This window comes from Cupressus sempervirens, chromosome 5, assembly GCF_028749045.1.
Source record: "Cupressus sempervirens isolate cs-2001-9-10 chromosome 5, ASM2874904v1, whole genome shotgun sequence".
NCBI lineage: Eukaryota > Viridiplantae > Streptophyta > Pinopsida > Cupressales > Cupressaceae > Cupressus > Cupressus sempervirens.
In genome coordinates, this window is record NC_143122.1 from 1,023,324,321 (window position 1) to 1,023,344,281 (window position 19,961).

Here is a 19,961-nt window from a genome sequence, read left to right on the forward strand (position 1 = left end):
ACCTTCAACTTACTTGGGGCTGATCAATATGGGCATTAAACCACTAGGAACCTTGATGCCACAACACGTAACCATCGGGACACAACCATTCATCTTGGACTTCATGGTGATTCCCCTCGAGCGGATCTCAAGCGAAAGGATACGACGCTATCCTAGGGAGAGGGTGATTGCTGACCGCCAAGGCAAAACATAACTGGAAAAAGAATACTAGGTCATTCGAAAAGCGGGGAAGAAAATTTGGAATGGATCTTAGAACTCAGATGGTTGGCAAAGAAATAGCATCCTCATTAGATTACAAATCTGACAACGAGGGAGATGAAGAGAAGAGGCGCATGGAGCCTAACAATGAAGAGGTACTCGAGTTGGAAGAGGACATAAACTCAATGCACGGCTTATTTCGTTGGCAAATGAACGACTGTAAATATTCCCTCTATCCAGTAATGTACTTGAAATAGAAGATCATCCCAATGAGTTCTCTCGAGAATACAAAGAGTATAAGGAAGGCGAAGCACGGGTCGAGGACAACCCTGCCCACCAATTCCCTAAGGATGAGCGGATCCAATACAAGGAGGTAAAGCTCAAGGAAATAAACGTTGGAGATGAGGCAACCCTGAAGACCATCCTAATGGAGGATAACCGGAACCCGGCATTAAAAATGGCAGCATTCAAAACAATCATGGAGTATAAGGATGTCTTCACCTAGATGTATAAGGACCTGAAGGGAGTACCTCCAGAGCTATGCATACATCGAAATCCCTTGGTTCTCGGAGCCCAACTTGTACGGAAAAGGTTGTATAGGATGAATAAGAACTATACCACAAGAGTAGAAGCCGAGATTGAAAGAATGTTGGACACGAGTATTATCTTTTAGGTGGACACGAGTGAATAGGTCTCACCCATTGTGATCTCCCTGAAGAAGGAAGCGAACCAGATATGCATTTGTGTGGATTTTTTATGTCTAAACACAGTAACCATTAAAGACCCGTTGCCCATTCTATTCAAACACAACATATTGGAGGAGGTAGCCGGCCATGAAATTTACTCATTCCCTTGTTCAAGAAAATGATTAGAATTGAAAATCATGTCTAGGAAGAACCTACCAAAAACTTTGATAATAAAAGTGTAAGTCTTCTTTTGGGATTGAGGGAGATTATATTTGCACTTTAATTCATCCCAAGAATACACCCTATTCTCGACCACGGTATCCTAAATCAGAGACATGCCTTTCTTATTCCACACCTTGACAGAACAACTTTGAGTAAGAACCAAGGTTTTATCATTATGATAGATCCCCCGCCATATAGATCTGTCTAACACTTCATAATGGATTCTTGACTGCAGTACCCCTTGGGCCAAGCAACTATTTAACCCGGCACCATGCCTTCCACAATGATTAAAACACAATAGATCCTGCGACCTTCACAGTAAAGCTCCCCAAAACAATGTCAATCATAGAAACATTGTTCCAATGTTTACCCTTTTTAATCTTGACCCTAACCAAGTTGTTGATTAACACTTTCCATGGTTCTTCTCCATTAAGGGCTCCAATGATCCACTTGGATGCAAGGGCAAGACCTTGTTTTCAGAGATCTCGCTTACCAAGGCCACCAAGATTCTTAAGATAACAGCACCACTTCCATTTAACATAATGCTTCTTCTTATTCCCAATACCATCAAACCACAGGAACTCCCTCAAAGTTTTCTATAACATATTATACTGATATTTAGCAAACAATCATGAAGAGGCGTAATAGACTGTATTAGAGGAAAGTACTTTTTGGACAATCTGGGCTCTCCTAGCCAAAGAAAGCAAATGTGTTTGCCATTTAAAATGTTAAAATTTCAATCTTTTAAAGATCGAATTCCACATATCTTTTAGAGAAGGATCTACAAATAAGGGAATTTCGAGATACCTCACAATCTTGTTGGGTCCGACCCATTGCCACCTTTTATTCAGGAACACATGGGAGGGTTTTCCTCCCGACCAAGGATAGAGGATTTCATTTGACCAATCTTGGCTCCTGAGGCTTCACAAAAGAACAACAATCTATTCACCATATTATCAAAATTAATATCAGAGAGGTCAATGAACAAAGATGTATCATCTACAATTTGTTGTTCTAAAATCAATTCTTCCTCATTAGGAAACACAATGCCTTTAACAAGTGGGCCTAATTTCTTTAGTCTTAAGCACATAGAACATAGCATCTGTTGCTGCGATAAACACAGAAGGAAAAGGGGGAGGGCAGGGGCAGGGGCAGGGGGGGATGGGGGCGAGGGTGTTTCCCTGTCTGATACATCTGCCCAAGGATATCACTTCTGATAGTTCACCACTAACCTCAATTACAATAGAAGCGTCTTTAAAAAGAATACTAGCCCATCTACAAAAGAACGGGGGAAATCCCTTAGCTTGGAGAACACCAATCACAAATTGTCATTCAATCCTATCATATGCCTTTTCAAAGTCAAGAAGAATCATACCAGCATTCTGACCACTATCTTTGGCCCATTTCATAGCCTCCCAACTAGCGATTAATTTTTCACGAATGTATCTGCCTTTGATGAAACCAATTTGTGTGACAGCAATGATACTATCAAGCATGTTAGAAACTCTTCTTGCCAATAGTTTATCAATAACTTTATGAGACAAATTCAACAAAGTGATTGGCCTACAATTTCTGATTTGAGATCTATCTCCCCCTTCAGGTAACAATTTAATGACTCCCTTGTTAATGTTTTCACCAAGGGTTGCAACCTCAAAGGCCTCCTCATAGACTTGGAGAAGCTCTGCTGATATCAAATCTTTGTTTTCTTTGGAGAATTCTGCTGGTAAACCATCAAGGCCGGGGGATTTCCCATTGGCTATAGAACTAATAGTATCATCAATCTCCTGGATCTCAATTCTTTGACAAAGAATCTTGGCTTGGCTTTTAGATACCTAGCGAGGAATGAGCCTAAGACATTTATTAAGGACTTCATTGTTCTTTTGCTTAATCTTTGAGGTGAATAACTATTTATAATATTGTTGGAAAGCATCAATAATAACTTCGTTGTCATTTGTGAATACTTTCTCATTTTGAATATTCTCAATCTTCTCCCTAGCATGTTAGGCTCTAATAACGTTAAAGAAATACTTGAATCCCCTGTCACCATCTTTAAGCCAGTTGGCCTTAACTCTGATTCTCTGCCCTTGAACCTTGTAGTTTTGAATGTTGCTTAACTGCATCTTAGTGGTGACCAATTCTTTCCCCAAACCCATATCATTTTTTTGTGTTGTAGTCTTTTCTCAATATGATTGAGATTCTTTTGATAAATATGTTCTTTAAGCCTTCTACCTTTAGCTTCTTTGGCCCCAATAATTTGAAAAATCTTTCTCTGAGATTCAACCATTAGATCCCACTTGTGTCTGGCAGAGCTAGAATTGCTGCAAAATTTAGTAAGGATAGCTGACATCCTAATAGCATTGAGGGAATCTTCATCATGTAGCAAAGAGATATTAAGCTTGAAAGAGTTACTCTTATGGCAATATTTAGGAGCATCATCTTCCTTAAAATGGATACATGCTGAGATGGGGGAGCAGTCTGACATACTAACTGGAAGGACTGTGAAAGGATACTTCCCTAGTTGCTGCATCAATCCTACTGAGTAGGGATTAAACTGTATCCTATCTAACCTGTAATATATCCTTTTTTGGCTAGCTTGATTATTACACCATGTGAATCAAATTCCTTGCATCTCCTTCCTGCTTTTTTCCAAAGGGTCTTTAATCTTGAACCTTCTTCTAAACTTGGACCAGAAGTACATATCATTACCCTTCCATTCATGTTTTGAACCACCCATTTTATCATAGCCATTTTCTATCATATTAAAATCTCTTATGAAAATCCAGGTACTATCAGGGAGATTTTCAGCAAGCCAATACCATAGAGTTGTTCTTTCTCTATAATCATTAGATGCGTAGATATTGCATATCCCAAAAGTATTATTATTATTCTTAAAGATGGCCCAAATTGCTCTTTGACAGGGGGAAATGTCATGAGTTACCATATTGTTAATCCATCTCAGGCCTATTAGAATAGCAACAGCTCCCTTACCTCTAACATGCCCTGAGTAGATACATTTGGCATTGTCCCAAATGTGCTTAAGAGTATTGAATGCATACTAACCAAAAACTTTAATTGCTTGGAGACAAACAATATATTTATGGTGCAATTTATTGCACCAATTTCTCACCATATATTTTATGTCGGGCATCTCAAGACCCCTGATATTCTAACTGTGAATATGGCTTTTCATAATCAAATTTTGGGGTGGGGAGTACTGTTACACAATCTATTAAAACACTATGGCATTTCACTGTTTTGCATTTCAACATTTCTCTCACAATTCTTCCCACTAATTGTTCTTTCATTGGTCTTTCTTTTCCTTTTTTTGTTCACTACCTCTTTAAATCCTTCATCTACAGGAGTAGTGTCTACTACATTATCCTCAGCGATATTGTCAGAATGTGTTTCCTCATTGTGGATAGGCACCAAACCAGGGCAAACATTCGAACCCAAAGGTTGCTGCCTCAAAACCCAAATCCATTTTATCATTAATATTCTTGAGGGCTAACTGCTGAGCATTCAATTTTAAGGCATTGTCATTATTGCCTTTCCCCTATTAACATGGATATACTCTAGTCGAGAATTAAAAGGGTTATGAGTATTCTGTTCTTGGTGAGAAGCATGTAAGACAACATATTCATCCTCATATAAGGAATTATTTTAAGTAACAATTTGTTCTCCACGATCATCCTGCAAGATTGCAACAATGTTAGGGTTATCAGCATGATTAACAAAGTTATCTTTAGTAATAGCATCATCCTTATTCAAAGAGTCCACAAAATAAGGGTTTGGGGGTTGGCCATTGGTCGAAGGAACAAAGGGTTCCCGAATATTTTTAAGCAGTGGGCAGTCTCTGCGATTATGGCCATTAACTTTACAATGAAAACAAGTAGTAACATCACCAAATTTGTTAATTTTCCAACAAAAAATATCCTCGTCAAGTATAATTGAAATCTCCTCTAGAAAGGTAATGTTAGGATTAATGGAAATGAGAGCTCGAGCATTGAGATATGGCAATGTAATTATAGGATTCTCAACTTGTAGCACTGACCCTAAGGGTTTAAACATATGGAGTAAAAAGGACCAGATATCTTCTTGTACATTTTGAATCTCCACCCAAGCAAGGGTTGAGGAACAATACAAATGCTCAGGTTTGTTCTTGTAAGACCACAAGATACCATTAACAAAGTCTGGCCAACATTCCATAAAAATCTCACACAATCTCACCCAGAAGCTTGAACATAATTCCATAACCCTTTATTAAGTACCTTTTCCTACATAGCATGGCTTTTTAAGAAAATAACAAACATGCCCTTCTAAATCATTCTACTAATATCAACCAGAATTACAAGTTTTTTACCCCATACATTATTAAACCAATCATCCAAGAATTTTCTAGCAGGAAAAAATTTCATATCCATGCAAACAAAACAGATAGCAACACTTTTCAAGCATTCTTGCAAAAGCTTAATGGATTTTACCATGTCATCATTCGGCTCAAGTTTGAGGGTTTCCATAGCTAGCAAGGGGATCTTACCTTCTCAATCTCCCTTGCCGTCATTTCCACTGTTGGGTTTGTCTCCACTTTGTCTATCTCTGTCGACACTGGCTCCATTAATTTCTGTCTCCACATTTCTTCTACAAAATGCTCCATTGAAACTGTCATCTCTGGTAACACAATTGTGATATTATCTGCAACAATGGCACTATAAGAGGACTTAGGAGGCATGTTGATCTTAAAACCTTGCTTCCCATTATCTTCAACAATGTTTTCCTTCGCTTTATCGTTACCATCATTGTTATCTAGGGCGACCATGATCAACCAGATCCAAGGCTAGGACTCACACACCAAAGAAAATGGAAAATTAAAAAGATGTAAAGACACACAAGCAAGGGTGAAGGAAGAAGCCGAAGACAAACTTAGAACACCAAAAAAAGATAACACCAAAGTTTAGGGTGCACAGAAAATTGATAACTCAGCACAAAGAGGAAAAAAAACACAGTTTCTCGTGGCATACACTGACAAAGGACACCACATATGCATCATACAGCCCAAATGTCAAGGGGCCTCCTCCAAAGCAATCTGCTGGGAGGGTACGAGACGTTGGCAAGGGGTGATGTCAGCGGACCCAACTTGCAGAGCGCTTCCAAACTTGATCTTCCTTCATCTGTTTATATGTGCATTATATTTGAAATTACATGATTTGATATTTATATATACATATATACCTTACTTATCTTATTTACTAACCATAAATATGATTTATTTAATATCAAATCATTTACCTTGTACTGGCCTTGAAATCTAATTTGGGCTCATTAAAGTAGCATGTGTTTAAATATTAAACCACGATGGCAAATTAAAGTTTTGTGACAATGGTTGCATTCTAAACAGGTAGGAGACAAGTCACCAAATGGACGTGCCTTCCACGTAGGAGTCACGTCCATTCGTGGACAGGCCTCAAGTGAAAAGTCTTTCCTTCTATATAAATCTGCAGTCAATGGGTATTGACAAAACATCGAACAGATCATTTGTTCAAAGTCTTTTGTCCTTCATTTCTTCTTGTCAGCTGCGCATCTTCATTGGTTAAATGTGTCAAAGTTAGCCTCTCACTTCAACGTACGATCTATACATGCACAACAGAAATTTGGTGGGTCCATATCCTGTGGTTTATTAAGTCAAGATAGTCAAAAAAGCCTCTAGTGTAAAGACCTAAATCACAATCAGTATATGTATTGATTGCAAATATAGAAAGTATTTATATGTATTAATATTTAAATCCATCAAAAAGGCTTAAGAACAGTTATAAGTTCAATTAATCAAAGTAAATACATCTTATAGAGAAAATTAACACTGTGAAAACTGTGAATACCAAGTAGGAAGGATCTTTCACCTTCGATATGGTAGACGATTTCACTCCAACTAGAATTAGCACATACAAGGAAATACCAAATTCACATTCCTATAACAATAACTAACCCAACTTTACGTATCGCTCTGCAAAACTTCCCAAAGGATATACAAAATGTGACAACAAGGCAGAAATATTACCAACAATAAAATAAAAAAGGGACCCAAAGATAGTAAACTTTCAGGGCCATACACACATAATTACTAAACTAAATTATTTAATAATGTCTGAGATATTACACATTATAACTTGTGTATGCACTCTATGTAATTGTACAATTAAGTCAACTGCATCATTTCTTCATTATAAATTTGCAATTTTGATTTGTAAATCAATTATTCAAATAAGAACCATGAAATCCCGAAGTTTATCATAATTAACAAAACATGGACATTACACATTGTAATTCCCATTGAATAAGTGGATGTTTACTTTGTTCAGCATTGCAATGCCCCCAGTGAATAAGTAGTATTAGTCGGCTTGCTACCTGATGCTTTCCTTTCAGGAGTTTGATTTCAGTAAATTGCGATCTTGAACACCATATGTTCTCACCTTGCCTTTTCTGGAATCTAGCTGACCAAAATGTAGAGAGCAAGTTGTATTGCATCTCATTTTTTAAGCTAAAATTTTCAAAAACATTAAAGATACATATTACATTCCTACAGTATGCCCATATCGCAGGTTTTATATAACTGTTCATTATATATTGCTTTGCAGGTTGTGGACTTGATAAGTATCTAGGAATATTTCCTTATGTGCTCACTGCAAGTTGAAAGTTTTGAAATCACTGAAAGCAATCATGTAAAATTCCATTTTTAGCTTCTCAGTTCCGTAAATGGCATGTTGTATCTACTTTAATTCCATACTATCATTCACTAAGTTTTTCATCAGATTCATCTTAGATTTTGATATTATAAAAGGCTGTAACCAACTAATGTTTTCTTTCTCCAGGGTGAAGGAAGATATAAACCCACTGAAGAGAGAGCAAGGGAAGACATTCTCTTGAGGCTAACAATCCAATAAAACATTATTCCACTCTTGTAGAAAAGTATTACAAGGATGCAATTAGCAGTCTACATAGTGTATTGTGCCATTTAAACATAATTATAACTGTGAATTCAGCTAATAGAATGCATTTTAGTCACAGTATCATAAGAATTTCAATGACCTTGTTAACGAAACTACAACCACCTTCACCTTTGATATCCGAAATTCAACTTCTCAAACATGTGGAAATTTGTGTAGAACGAAGATGTGCATTGTTCTTATTACCAATACTAAAAACACTAAATTATTAAAATAAAATAAAAAAATTATAAAAAAAAAAATTTTTTTAAAAATCATTTTGAATAACATTCAATTATAAGAGAGATATGACACTTACTCCTGGAAGAATACATTCGGCAGATTTCTGCAACAGTGCTTCCATATCTTCCACCTAAACTATCATGTAACATGAAGTTATCAAATAACCTTATATCCATTCGCATAACTCTAGAACTATGCATCCGTTCCACAAGACCATGTTTAAATTTACAATTATGTGTGACAATGTACCTCATGTCGCGGAATTTTCTTATTGATGTCATCAAAAAAATTCAATCCTATCTTTTGTGTTGTTGTTAGGGAATCATCCTTCTTTAGATCTTCTAGGGTTCGATGCCCCTTCTCATACAACTTTGAAGCAGTAGTAGGACCGATGCCCCACACATCCCCAAACAGCTTGATAGTTTGTATCTGTAAAATATAAGATCACAAAGAATGAAAAAAGATGTATTATAAGAATCAATGACATCTCCTTAGATGGAAAACTAGTAAACATGAAAATGGAAAAGTAAACTTATTTGAGAAAAGAATAGCAATTCAATAGGCCATGCTAAAAGAGTGTATGTGTCTCATTTTCAACCAGGAACATTGTCCTGTATTTGAACAATTATTGTCACCAAATCCTTTGTGTCATGCAAAAATGCTAAAAGAGTGTATGTGTCTCATTTTCAACCAGGAACATTGTCCTGTATTTGAAAAATTATTGTCACCAAATCCTTTGTGTCATGCAAAAATGCTTTCTTCTATCTTAGCAAAGTCCTCCCCTCCATCATAGAAGGTTGTCCTACAATTCACCTTATTATGTCATTGTATTTTTCATTTTGTGGACTAAAATGATGGGTTATACCTTTGCAAGATCCTCCAAAGGTTGTGTACCACCAATTAACAACTTGAAAATGATATACAAGTTTTCTTAACATGTTTTATAGGTATTATTTTACCTATCTCTATTTTTTCTTAAATAAGTCATAATATTTCAAATGGCAGTAGTCTTCTATCTACCCACAAGCTTATGGAATTGTTTGCCATTGATGTCAACATGTCAAGATGGGAGAGCGAACTTATTGAATTTTTTTATTGATGTCAAAGGTTGAATTTTCATTGATATCAAGATGAATAGATGAGATTGTAGGTTTATGATCATTTATGTACTGAACAACAGAAGAATGAACAGCAAGTTTATTGTACTTCTGTTTTGAACAACATTGAAGCTCTTGTATTGACATGATGACCAAACTCTATTCAAAGATGAAAAACTTACTTACGAAAGAGTAAATAAGAATAAAGCTTCACAGAATGTTACAGTAAGAGAAGATTTAACTAAAGTAATGCAGTGATTGACTTATCAATTGGAAATTCCAAAGTTCAGATATGTGCTATATCCATGGCATATGAAGCAAAGTTTTGGAAAATATACTCCATATGGCTTCATTCTTCTGTTGTACTGAACAACAGAAGAATGAACAGCAAGTTTATTGTACTTTTTGTTTTGAACAACATTGAAGCTATTGTATTGACATGATGACCAAACTCTATTCAAAGATGAAAACTTACTTACGAAAGAGTAAATAAGAATAAAGCTTCACAGAATGTTACAGTAAGAGAAGATTTAACTAAAGTAATGCAGTGATTGACTTATCAATTGGAAATTCCAAAGTTCAGATGTGTGCCATATCCATGGCATATGAAGCAAAGTTTTGGAAAATATACTCCATATGGCTCCATATCACATGCGCTTTCAACAACAATTCAAGGCTTCTGTAAAAGAACAAGAAAAGGAATTTATCAGGTTGTAACACAACTCAAGCACTATATCATCTGATGTTGAAATAAAATCAGCAAGAAAGGCTCCCTGGGAGAATAATGTCGATGGCTTCCTTTTAGAGATATAGGTCATCTATGTCACAACATTTGCCAAATTCCATGTATGAAATTCAAAATTTGGCAGATTATAAGAAAAAAATTTAAAATCATTCAAATTCAATCCAAAGTTTGTAGGAAACAAAGCCCAAATTTGATATTTTGAATTGAAATATATTTGGCCGTCTGATACACTGTATCCAGAGGAATAGGCTTGAATTCATACAGAAATGAATAAGTTTTCTCACTAGGGCTTTTGCCCCACAGACACATTGAACTGTCTCCTCATGCCGCGCTAGAAGAATGGCAGAAGATGTTGTTAATCTGCTGAAAACTGATATCCCACCGTATATGAAGAAATATTTAGTAAACGATTATATTATAAGTTGAAGGATATTAAATCAGTGTTACAAGACTCAACGAGTCTCGAGGCAAGTAGAGCAAAACGAGGCAAACTGCCTCAAAACTAGGACTCGGCCGAGTCCTGGCTGACTCGCCTAACTTGCGGAGTCCTGCTGGTCGGACTCTACCATCAGCCAACAAAAAATAATAAGTTTTTCAGCTTAGGGGCAGGAGGATTTATACAAATATAACATTTAAGTTGCATTTATTTTCTTTCTCATACTTTAAGTTATATTCGTATAAATAGTGTCAAGATGTTTGAGATAGGTTTTAGCTTCACAAGAGTTAAAATGCAGATTCTAGATTTTGGGGATTTTCAAAAACTTCCAAGCTTAGCCAAATTTCAGGATTCAGCGTGCTTTCAACATTGTTATCTCGCACAACTTGTCTTAGCTATTTGAGGTCAAATTGAAGTTGGAAGTTGATGATCCTATCTTTAGTGATAAAGACTTGGAGTGGGTCGATCATGTGGATCGAGTGGCAAAGGCAGTGGCAGTGATGATGGCAAATGAATGAGGCTAGACCACGAGGACACCCGGTGCAGGAACCCTGAGGCCAAGAGTGGTGTATCCAAATCTGATGATGACAATTATGAGGATGAGTATGAGGAGGATGGTCATGATGAGCATGTCACTAAGGTTCAACTTCACACACAGGGAGAGTTGATGGCTCTAGAATTTTCCATGACCTATCTTAGGTGTAGTGGTAGGAAGATTTAGGCTATATGAGCCTTTATTTTGATATATGTTTTGAACTTTTGATTCAATGGATTGCATATTCCATGAATATTATAGACATTTGACAGTGACACTAACCGTTTTTTCTTAACAAAAAAGGACAAAAGAGGAGACAGTTATGCAGTTAGCCGGAAAAAGAGCTTGGAAGAAGAAGTTAGACGAAGACTCGGCTACCAACATGAAAATGAATCGAAATATGAAGGCCTTTCCCTCAGGGGTTCATGTTGCAGGAGGCACAAGCACAGGCACAAACAAAAAGAAGGGCAAACAAGTAGCACAGCCAGCAGCTACACCAGCACACCTCACACCACAGAATATTGCTTTCGAAGGCTTGAATGGAGTTGAATGCAGGAAATGGTGGAAGGATACTCCTGCTGACCATCCAGTGAAGAACATCATTAGGTAGGCACAGGTAGAGTGGGTGATACAAATGTCAATTTTTTGCATTCGTGATTACGAAGGCTTTTTGGGCACGATGGTAGAGACCTACGACCAGTTCTCCAAAACCAGTTCGTTTGCCTATCTCGGGAGTGAATTGGTTATCTCATTCAGGGCACCGAATTTCACACGAGTATTTGGAATACTTGTCCATACACAAGAAGGGAGAAAATTCATGACAAACTAAAGAAGTTAAATCAAGAGGTGAAGGCGTAGTTGATAGAGCTTGTATGTGGTGAACTGTAGCAGGAAAAAAAGGAAGCCCTGATGGACACTTCAAAGGGTAGAGGACTGAAGAAGTCCAACATCCAAGAAGAGCATTAGCGTTGCCTCATGGACCTGGTGAAGAGTAGGTTGACAGGATCAAGCCACACGTCTAATATCTCATTTCCACAAGTAGCTATGATGAACGGGATCTTGAATGGGAGAGTGTGCGACTGGGCCACACTATTGGTGGAAAGAATGTAAGAATTCATGACGCTTCAACACAAGACACTCTACAGGCCTCACTACGCTATTGGGTTATTCTTGGATGCAACAGCGCAGATGATTCCTCTCGACAGTGTTACATCCCATTTTTTGACCCAATTCAAAATGTTCATATAGCTGTTGAGGTTCACATGAAGTCAATTGACAATTGAAATTTGTTATAATCATGCGAAATGGTAAGATGATTAGTCGTTATAATTTCATATGAAGATAACATGCTAGTTAACCATTATGATAATATTTTAAAGCTATTGTAGATGGTTGGTTATTTATCATGAATTCATGGGAATTGAAAAGGCGGTTAGCCGTTATGATCATTTATGATTAGTAACTTGTTATGGTAATATGATTTAACTATGGAGAATTTCCTTGTAGGGAGCACGTCAAAGGGGTGGAAGCATTGTCAAAAAACAATTGGACACAAGGGCATAACCATCACTGGGCAAATGGGTATGAATCTTGAACCACCGTGGTTGAGGATCTAGCAACTGCATAACAGGATATACACATTGGACACGCATGAGATAGTTAGACAATCAATAAAACATTAAACATTTAAACATAATCAAAATACATACCTTTAAATGGTTTATGTCGGCATTCTCATCACTTCAGTTAATACATATATATGTATGTGCACATAGGTATAAAAGTATGGTGCCACCATAGTAATAATTTATACAAACTCATATCTATTAAAATACGTATACCTAAATATGCACATAACTTGAGAAATATGAAGATAAAATAATCTTCCAAGTAATACATGTATTTAGATATGCATACCTTAGTAGGTACACCCGTAGACAAATCATTATAATATGATGCCACCACTCGATATAATATATATATGTGTGTGTGCAAATATATGTGTGTGTGTGTGTGTAAATTTATAAATTGTTTTTTTGTTTAGAAAACTTTTCGAATTCTTCCTCATAAATATAAATCACTATGAGAGATGAGGAATACACTCGACATCTTCTTTTTAAAATCGATGAACCAAGAAGTCAGTTATCTCTTTATAACAGCTACCAAGAGCCGCGGCTTCCTTGAAGCCTTCTATATGATTTCATGTTCAAGGGAGTGTGGGTGAGCTAGCACCCCAATTTTGGATTTTTACTTTTGTTCCCCCTTCTTATTCTTTCCTTTTCCCTACGATTGATATGGAAGTAGAACCAAGCTTCTATTTCGAATTTTTGTGTAGTATTCAAACCTGAATTCCGCATTTAAGAAGCCGACTTCAAGAGCTGTCCATTCAGAGTTAAACAATGTGATCAATACTCCTAATATTATTTTGGTAAACATATTGTATTCGAAAGTATAGTTTCAAGGATTTCCAATAATGATGCCTGGCCTTGATGTAATTTTAGTCTATCGAATAGTACATTCAATCAACACACCAATGTTATTTCATCATGTTAAGTCTAAACCAATTACACATCTTGTTATGGTTTCCTCTTTGCTTCAGCTAGTCTTTCAGATTTGAGTTAAATCCTCTGAAATTTCTTGAGTCTTAAGGACGATATGGTGCCAGTACTGAAATATATATATTATTTTCTATCAGCTGAGTTTCAGCAAATGAATTCATATCCTCTATGATTAGACATCCAGGGCTCACCTAGCTGGTTGGCCAAGAAAGAGGGTGAAGAGGTGGAAGAAAGTTCTGCAAGAACAAGAAAACGGAATCAGATTTGATATGTTCATTTTATTACTTTTAAAGAAACTATTCAATAACTCATGTTGTCCAATTCATATAATCTATTGTCAAGTCTAGTGGTGGAATTAAATACCAGGATGCTCAGTGGTTGGACAAGGTGTTCCATGTCTATTATGGATAGGGAGAGTCTTTCTAGTTAGAGAAAGTGTGGGGATAAGTTTAAAGTCCGTGGTTCGGAGATTAAGCCCCTAACAATGTTTTCCCTCTCCATGAGATGTCAAGACGTGCATCAGACAAAGATAAGTCAACCATTCAGACATTTATTGGTAACAAGTAATTTACTTTAATGATGTTTATTCAAGTAGAAGATAAGATTGATTGATTTATATCATCGTTCCAGTTATTTCCTTAAATAAAAAGTTAAAAACAACTCTTATCGTCAATGTAATTGGAAACCAATTATATCGGTTGATCTTCCAACGAAACGTGGAATATATCTATATGCAAGAGATAGGTTTATCTGATGGATTGTTATTTCAGTCGTCCATTTATTTGAATAATGAATATGAGCGTATTTTCTTAATTAAATGTTATTGCCATAGTTAGCAATGGAAGGAGAAGAGATGATTCAATGATAATTGATGCCCTAATTGATACAGTGGTATGTGATGTCCTAAATGATACAATGGTAATTGATACAGTAGTATGTGATGCCCTAAATGATACAATGGTAATTGATGCCCTAATTGATATAGTGATATGTGATGCCCTAAATGATAAAGTGTTATAGCTAATTGTTTCTAAGCAATATTTATGGATTAACCTGCATTGTTGCAAAAGCATCCCTAGATGGATTTCAGTGTTGAATCCAACAATATGTAGATTTTAAATCTCGCTAGATTCATTGATGGTGTCTTCAATTTTTAGTTATGAAATTTTCGTTTAACTAATTGTAACCAATAATCTCATTCACATGATATAACTGTCTCCTATGAATATGAAGTAATAATTGTATTTCTTTGATATACTAGTTGTTAGTTCAGACCTGGGAAAAGTGGATGTTACAAACAAGCTGGAGGTCAAAACTGGCCCGCTCCCTCCAAGTGAGCCCCCTATCATGCAGTGGAGACACTTAGATAAGCCACGCGGGCAGAAGTCCACAGTCGGGTAGAAGCGACCCAGTCAGGAGTTAGATGCCAATTCGGAGTATGGGAATATAGACAGTGGTCGGCAGGAAACATCTTCTCACGATAGTGAGACTAACGGAGAGGAGGATGAGGATGACAAAGAGGTGGAAGTTATTGCGGCAACACCATTGTTGTTCCCACGGCCTACACTTTCAGTGACAGCACATTTGGTTTCTATGGCTACGCACAGTACACACATTCCAGGATTTGGATAGCTCGGCTAGGAGTGATGACCCCTGTCACAGTAGCGACTCAGCCAACTGCAACGACTCCAACCATTCCGAAGGTTGTGGCTATAGCTCAGACTGAGTCCCACCCATCACCACCTACAACCTTTCCAAATGAGGTGATGGGGTTATTGTCATAGGAGGTTCTTGCGAGATGGGGGACACAATAGGTCAGACTAGAGGTTGTGGGATCCGATGCACTGGTCATGATAACTAATGCATTATTGGCTACCAGTGAGGGTGTTGCAGCACAGGACTTGAGCACGTTCTTGAGTAGGAGATTCAGCACTAGACCACTAACACCAACATCTGCCACTCTCTCACCTATGAGAGAAGTATCTCAGGCGATGGGTCCACCAATCCCACTAGAGAAGAGCTAACCTACTATTGCAGTTGAGTCACCACCCCCACCTTCGAAAGAGAGTACTGTAGAGAAGATGTTAAGAGCATCAGAGTCAGCGATGGCCATGAAGCACCTGTTGATGCGAGTTTTGTGTCACTACATAACATATTAGTAATTGGATGCTTGATACAGAATATCAAATACACAATTCCTCTCTTGAAAAGTTATCTCTCATGGGACATGAGTATAACTCCAATGTTCCTTACACCATTGGATACTCGCTCAGTTTTATCAATGTGATTTGCTGGTAATCACGTAGGCGGCCTTACGTTTTCTTGTTTGAGAAAAATTTGGATCTTGGTGAGAAAATGGAGATGGTGGTTCGGTGTGAATGCTAGATGGTGTTGATGGCGCGATGATGGCGATGTAGGGTGAATGGCGATGGAAGGTGAGAATGCCGATGTTTTGGTTTACTTCTCTAACTAACCTCTTCTAAGCATGAAATTTGGCTACTCAACTACTCCTACTCCTAAGAATGGAAGGTTAGCAAATGGACGGGGATCGAATCTAATGAAGGCTAACCAGCGGCCCTACCTCCATAGATGCAACGCTTCAAAGGAAAGTAAACTAGATCACCACACAAAGCCTCCCAACCAGCCGCTAGGATGCTAGTGGCCTAGTGTTGACCCCTATCAAACATCTACCAAAGCTACCATGCAACTATCCATTTTATTTCACTCTTACTCTAACAACTTGAAATGAAATTGCTTCAACTTGAAAAGAAAATTTAACTATGTGGAAGTAGAAAACATGCAATAACACCCAATGTTCTTAGTCAACATGCAATGAAAAAGAGAGCACTTTGGTATTATTTTCGCAACAATTTCTCCAACCCCCCCCTCCTTTACAAATGAGAGCCAATGGCCTTATATAGAGGTCCAAAATACAATGGACGGTAGAGATCAAAACAAGATCGACGATCCAGATTGGATCCAAAAACCCTAATTAGGGTTGCCACCCCATCGGCCAATGAGAAGATGCCACCTCATCAATGGACCAATGAAAAAAGTGCAAAAATGGCAACCAATGAGAAGGCACCAAAATGGTGGCCAATCAGAAACAAACACTTGTCCTATTCTAGAAGAAAGAGAAAGTTGCCACTTGGGCTTACATAAGATGATCTTCTAATATAATTCTTCCTTTTTCTTTTGTTCTTTTAGCTAAGGCAATGAACTTAGCTAGCCTTTCGTTAACTTCTTCCATAGGAGGACAAGGTGTGTGCTTCGCTCGGAGTTCTGCTGACTTTGCCACGCTGTTTGCTGCTTGTAGTATCCTTTCGTGATCCTTCTCATATTCCTTTGCAAACCCAATAAAAGCATTGAGTGAGGAAAGGGTGTTCAGATGTTTCCTTTTGACGGCAGCCTTTCCTAACTCATCCAATCTCGATCCAAATCCTGTCTCACTGACATCCTCCTCTCTAATACCCTCAAAATCAAGCGCCACCCCAACGTCGCTCATCATGGTCGAAATGGAAGTGTCGACGCTTGGGCCGTGTTGTGCAATCTCATCATGAATTTCTTCAAGTGTTCTGAATCTGGTAGTCAATGCGACATACCAAGATTCAACTATGCTCAATCCTCTCTCATCAACCAACCGGGCTCTTTCCAAATATGCCTCTGGTAGCCTAATGAACGCCTGCAGCCTAGGAATAACCAAATCCTTGATGGGAAGAAAATTCTTCCATTCCTCTTCAAATAATCTGAATTTGTTTCTAACAGTCACCAATGACTGGAATATTGAAATGAAGGAGGGCAAGAAATTTCGCCCATCTTGGATTGTATCATAGATCCAACCCCTTACTTCATGTAACTGAGCTGATACCTCTTCTGAATTGCTCCCGCTGTCTTGAGGAAGGGCTGCCTGATGCAACTGTTGGATTGGCTGGCAATCTCTCCAATATTTGTTTTCAGCCTCCAACTTTACTATCCTTTCGTTTGCCTTCCTCAATCTTTCTCTGATTGATGCTATGCCTTCCTGAACCTCCTCACATTCCATATCATCTGTATTTCTTCCCAAATTATGTTCTACTATTTCGTACTCCTGGGCTGCAATCTCATCCGCTGCCTTATTGACTGTTGGTATAGCAATCTGAACCCTTCGGTGACCATCACTGTCGCTTCTGATTACCCTTGCCACCGTATTTGCCATCTGTTTTTGGTTCTCGCTATCATCCTTTTCTATTAGTCCTTGGATATCATCAACTGCGTGAGCCATTACCACCTCGCCTCTCGGCATAAGCATTTGCCTTAACCATAGTGGTGCAGTGCATCTCCCCAAATCCGGATTCGGTTCGACCAACAAAGCATCACCAACGGCCTTAAACGCCTGACTTATCTCTTCAATATCAATCGGCCCATCTTCTTCTCTACTAGTTTCTGCCATATTTCCTTGCTGGTTCTCCGAGAGAGGGGAGTACTCCGTACTTTCACTGTAGCCACTTGATTCCGAATCAGAGCTCACCTCCACTGCGGCCCCTTTATCACTCGAATTGACCTCTTGGCTTCTAGCCTTAGTTATACTCTCCCTTGACGGCGCTGCCCGCTGTCTCTTGGCTGGAGGTTCCGAACGTTCTTGGCTTTTCTCTACCTCCAAAGCCCTCTTCTTGCTATTTCTAACTGTCTCCGATTGCCGACCACTTCCTTCACCCTTCTGTCCGATTGATTCTACTAGACCTTCCTTCGGTTTCATCATCTCATAAGTAAGGAGAACCTTTTGTCTTTGTAGCTTTCTCAACTTGGCATTATACCACGACTCGGTATGCAAATCTACTGTCCTTGTGACTGCCTCCAAGGAAGGATCCTGATGATCGTCCCAATCCACTGGATTCAACTCTGTTCCAACTACTGTCTCATAGTCTTCTCTCAACACACTACGATCATCCTCCAATTGATCGGGAATATCAAGGCCTCTCCATCTGATATCTCTCATCATGTTCACCGACAATCTCGAGAAAGCTAGCTTTCTCACGTGAAAATCATCCTTTGCATTGGCCCAAAAGTCCTCTATAGTGGGAACATGCTTAAATTTGCTTCCATGAGATGCCTTGATAAGACCAACAGGGTCGAATCCTTTCCTTGCTCTGTACCATCCTAGATGATACCACTCCAATTCCTTTTCCGCAGCCTCAAAGGTGGCCCGATTTGGGCAACTATCATTGCCAATTATAATTGAGAAGGAAACGCCTGTTTTCCCCTCATTCCTCATTACTCTATCATAGTGCTCAAGCTGCCTAGCCAATTCCATCAAAACTACCTTGTCGGGCGGGTATCTTGGAAGCCTCTTGGGACAAACTGTACTTCCTGCCACTCTAATGTATGTGAATTGCGGGAATTGGATGAACCAACTCCCAAACTTCTTAATCCTTGCTTCTGCTTCTGATGAAAGTCTCTTAGCAGGCGCCCCTTGTAATACCCTTACTGTCTTCATGGCGAATGCATCGCAAAACATCTTGTAATCCTTGTTATTGTGCAAATGAAGCTGCGGATAGCATTCATGCACCAAATATTGCCCCGGCCCATTACCAATCTCTCCTAAGGCCCTAAGTCCCGAACTCTCATACAATCTAGCAATTAAGTAAAACAGATAGGATCCCATGTAGAATTGCCTTTGTTTTTGAACTGTTCTAAGTTGCAACTCTAAATTTTCACTTATGATCCTAGCCCAATCAAATTTTCCTTTTCCCTTTTCAATTTCATCAATGAAGAAGTACATCCAGTTTTCGAATTGCATAGCTTGAGCTAGGCCCATGATCCGGCTGAGAAGAACAATGAGATCGCCATATTCCGGCTTGAAATCTGCCACTGTAAGCCTTGTTGATTTGTTAACTCCTTTCCTTCCTTCGTGTATCCAATTCCGCTTTAGATGTGAGAAGTAGGCCTCTTGGTTACCTTGAAATGATTTGGCCGCCTGGTCCACCATTATAACTGTCATGCCCCTGCTCTGGGGAATATTAAATGTCTCTTCAATTGCTTGTTCGCCAATGTTGGCCAACACTCTCTTCCCTTCGCCAAAAATGATGGATTTACTGTCTAGATCAAATCTGGATGCACACTCCATAATCAATTCCGGACAAGGCAAAGTAGGAGGAAAAGCTGCTGCATGTACAATTCCGCTCTTGTATATCCTCTTTGCCAAGGGGGATTGTCCTTCCTTTAGTCTGTCCCTCATCCGTATCATGTCCACTGTAGCGATATTAGTATCGGTTATTTTCTTCATTT

At 38.4% G+C, this 19,961-nt stretch overlaps 1 protein-coding gene across 1 annotated transcript in view; it reads right to left on the minus strand.

Moving 5' to 3' along the window:
* POL{LAMBDA} (DNA polymerase lambda (POLL)) overlaps positions 1–19,961 on the minus strand; it is a 238,720-nt gene that overhangs the window by 131,091 nt on the left and 87,668 nt on the right. The window contains exons 7-8 of the mRNA XM_089833317.1: positions 8,576–8,755; positions 8,403–8,456 (exon numbers count right to left, since the gene is read on the minus strand). Coding sequence (XP_089689443.1) covers positions 8,403–8,456; positions 8,576–8,755 — 234 coding nt within the window. The remainder of the gene's footprint in view (positions 1–8,402; positions 8,457–8,575; positions 8,756–19,961) is intronic.